A 3,981-nucleotide genomic window follows, 5' to 3' on the forward strand; every position below is an offset into this window, starting at 1 on the left:
AGAGAGAGAGAGAGAGAGAGAGAGAGAGAGATGTATTTGGAAATATATCCAAATAACTGACCAGACTAGATGCTTGTACCAGAGCCAAAGGCCTATCTATGCCAATCAGCTGAAAGGTCACGTCCTGCCATGGAATGTGAGACCCATCAGTGAGTGGCAGAGTCCCATGTTGGATGGAACATGAGGTGCTGACCCCTGCAGGAGGACACAAGCACATCACGCTGGCAAATGCTAACCTTCTCCCTGTTGCTTTTCTACAGTTGTCAAATATGGGAGCACATTACAGAGCTACCTGACTCATCTCTGAAACCTTCAATCCCCACCGAATGCTGTTCCTGCTGTGTTCTCTGAGATACAAGCACAATGTGCATGCCTTCCTTCTGTTTTCATATGGTTTCCCCGGTTACCCACCCACCACCCACCATGGCGTTTCTAATCACTTTACAGCAGATCCCCCTAAAGACCTGAGGGCTAGACTATAACGCCCAGTAAACAGTGAGCTGGAGTCCCTCGCTATAGCATGACTGTGCTAGACACTCAAGTCCCTCATACTGAGATAGAGGTTTAACCTCTACACGAAAAAAAGATACTAGCAGCAGCCAGGACGGTAGTACCTAGCTATACACCATAAGCTTCATCCAGAACAACTTAGAATTATAACTTTCATTCTCCCAATGACTTCTGCATTTCTTCTGGAACTGAAAAACAAAAATCCCCATCAAGAAGCTAGAAACACTAACTACCTTTTAACCAAATAAAATATGAAGCAATGTCTCTTAACCTGTGGATTGCAACCCCTTTAGGGTTTCAAACAAACCTTTCACAGGCAGGGATCACACACTGGACATCCTGCATATCATATATTTATATTATAATTCATAGCAGTAGCAAAATTACAGTTATGAAGTAGCAATGAAAATAATTTTATGGTTGGGGGTCACCACGGCGTGAGGAACTATATTAAAGGGTCGCAGCATTGGGAAGGTTGAAAGCCACTGCTCTAAGGGCTACTGTTCATCCAGACTGACAAGAAGAAACTCTGCCCTGCTCTACAGAAGGTGGATGACAGGTCACACACCTGGTTAAAACTGCTTACCAACATTGAAATCATCCTTATAATTGGTTGGGAAGGGCTTCGACTTGGGAGAGGGCGGGTAGCTGCCTTTGTGACCTGTGGTCAGGGTGGTGAGTGTAAATATCTCATCCTCCTCCAGTTCCAGTGTAAACCTGCCGCTGCTGTCAAGGAGCTGAAAGAGAAGACAGCTCCATGTTCAAGGCCACGTGCTGGGGGTGGCGAAAGAAATAAGCATAAACAGCCGAAGCACACGAGGAAGACCAGAAATAAATACCCTTGACAACTTTAAGGGTATTTTAGAAGCAAGTATAAATATTACTTTATAGGAAGAATTTCACCAGATTGGGGGGGGGGGGCAATGGCAAGATGCCTGAAGGTCTGTCTGTCACTCTACTCTTCCACTACACTGTAAGCTCCCTAAAGCTCAGTACATTCACTTAATGTTAACTCAGCAGCCTGCTTGCTTCTTTCAGAGTCTTACTAAAGAGCTCACAAATCCCACACACACAACGCAGCTGTTAGGCACAAGCAACATCTTACAATTAAGAAAAAAAATTAAAATCTGTTCATTATACAGTCAGTTTAAATGTCAGCGAGTAGCCTAGCTTTGTGTCACCGTTTTGATCCTAGTGAGTCGGCCTTTTTAAGTTTTCCATCCTTGAGGCTAACAATACATACATCAGAGGACTCTCCTGAGGCTTAGACCAGACATCCAGAAAGGTCTTGCTTAGTTCACCTCAACATGTAGCCAGGGGAAATACTCCCTAGAGCACAGTTCCTATAACAAGCATTGCTGCCGCTCTGGAGACATTTGCAGCCTACATAACTATGTGGGCACTGAGCTCGAACCGCCTCTGAAATTTTAATAAGTTTTACCTACACTGAATTAAAGGATTTAGCATCGTATCACTGCTTTAAGGGTAAATAGATGCAGAACCATTAATACCTGGTGCCACATTCTGGCTCAGGATTAACTCTAAACAATATTCCTATGCGGGAGATCAATTTGATTATGTTATTTCTAGCAAATTATTATACAGGTAGAGAGTAGTCTAATGGGTATTTAACCATTGATATTGACTAACTATAACATTAATCATTATTAAAAATCCATCAGATTATGTCAAGTAGATGCTGTAATATATTTGCTGGGGCCACTTTATTCTTTGAAATCTTTCCTGAGAAATCACTAAGTACCAAGCACTATATGCCTCTGGACTAAAAGCAAAATGAAGCAGATCCCCAATCTCAAGGTCACCAAAGTGGTGACGGAGTCTTTAATGAGACCCACACAGAGTCCCACACTGGGCCCACTGGAAACCGACACTGGAGGCGACATATCTTCAGAGATATGAAAGAAACTGAGAAGTTTACTCTGTGAGGAAACACCAGCTGCTGAGATAAGCATCTGGAAAGGAAATCTGTTTTCTACTTCATGAGAGGACAGTGAAGGCCATGTGATAGGTCAGTGAGGGTCAAGTGTCAGGTCAGTGAGGGTCAAGTGTCAGGTCAGTGGGGATCATGTGACAGGTCAGTGAAGGTCATGTGACAGATCAGTGAGGGTCATATAATAGGTCAGTGAGGGTCATGAGACAGGTCAGTGAGGGTCACATGGTAGGTAAGTAAGGGACATACGGCAGGTCAGTGAGGGTCAAGTGTCAGGCTAGTGGGGATCAAGTAACAGGTCAGTGAGGGTCATGTGACAGGTCAGTGAGGGTCATGTGGCAGGACAGTGAGGGTCATGTGACAGGGCAGTGAGGGTCATGTGACAGCTCAGTGAGGGTCAAGTGTCTGGGCAGTGGGGATCATGTGATAGGTCAGTGAAGGTCATGTGACAGCTCAGTGAGGGTCAAGTGTCAGGCCAGTGGGGATCAAGTGACAGGTCAGTGAGGGTCAAGTGTCTAGTCAGTGGGGATCATGTGATAGGTCAGTGAGGGTCATGTGACAGGCCAGTGATGGTCATGTGACAGGTCAGTGGGGTTCAGTTGGGGAATGTGTATCTATGGGGAAAGCTGCTAATACATTCCTAACATATTTTAGGCACACCACTCTCTAGCATTATGACAGCTGGCCCTGAGATTCAGACTGAGTCTGCTGAGACCTGAGGCACTTTCTGAATAAGGAGCATAATGGAGACCAAATAGAAACAAGAAGCAGAGAGAAGAAGGACCAATAAAGCCTAAGAGAGAGCCGCAGAGGGAAGGACTGCCTACAGTCAGCAGCTATGGGACACAGACAGAGCAAAGAAGGACAGTCTCAAAGGACACAGCCAGGCGATGGGGGGTACATCCACGTTTAAGGACACAGCACAGCTATGAACACAAAACCTTCCCACACCTTAATCACAATTTCTACTTAAGGAAAATATGAATACATGTTTATCTCTACTGTTCTGAAGCCATAAAATCAACTTCATTTTAATTCATTAATCAAATTTGTCCCTTTTTACCATTGTAATGTCCCAAACATAGAAATAAATTTTAAGACTACCCATAGAGTATCCAGTTGTTTAAAATGAAGTCTCTGTGGTGCTGTTCCAAGCTTCGTATACCACACCTGTAGCTCTTGTATTTCTCTCTGTGGAGAAAACATAAGAAAACATACTTGAGAGATTCATCAATTCCTGATATTAACACCTCGAGAAAGCAAGGCCCAGTTGCTGAAAGGACCACCTCGGTCTAAACAATAACACTTGTGAAACGGGGAGACACTGGCTAGGCAAGCCTTTCACCCCAGTGAACACCAGCAGCACCCACCTGCACTAATGCACCCCCAGAGTCTTTTTGTTAGCCCTTGTTATCTGCTTTTTTTTATTGATTATTTTATTTGCTTACATGCCAAATGCTGTCCTCCTTCCCAGTCTCCCCTCCTCAAACTGTCCACCCCATCCCCCTCGCCTTTGCCTC

General features: G+C 44.5%; 1 protein-coding gene across 6 annotated transcripts in view; it reads right to left on the reverse strand.

Annotated features, from left to right (window-relative positions):
* The window catches only part of Galc (galactosylceramidase), a 68,288-nt gene that overhangs the window by 10,373 nt on the left and 53,934 nt on the right, over nt 1-3,981 (reverse strand). For all 6 annotated transcript variants that reach the window (XR_004114066.1, XM_031355317.1, XM_031355316.1 and 3 more), the window contains exons 12-13: nt 3,566-3,652; nt 1,097-1,247 (exon numbers count right to left, since the gene is read on the reverse strand). Coding sequence is in view for 5 of the 6 variants with exons in the window: in XM_031355317.1 (XP_031211177.1) it covers nt 1,097-1,247; nt 3,566-3,652 (238 nt within the window). In the remaining variant the exon portion in view is untranslated. The remainder of the gene's footprint in view (nt 1-1,096; nt 1,248-3,565; nt 3,653-3,981) is intronic.

The sequence above is a fragment of the Mastomys coucha genome, unplaced genomic scaffold, assembly GCF_008632895.1.
Source record: "Mastomys coucha isolate ucsf_1 unplaced genomic scaffold, UCSF_Mcou_1 pScaffold6, whole genome shotgun sequence".
In the NCBI taxonomy this organism is placed as follows: Eukaryota; Metazoa; Chordata; class Mammalia; order Rodentia; family Muridae; genus Mastomys; species Mastomys coucha.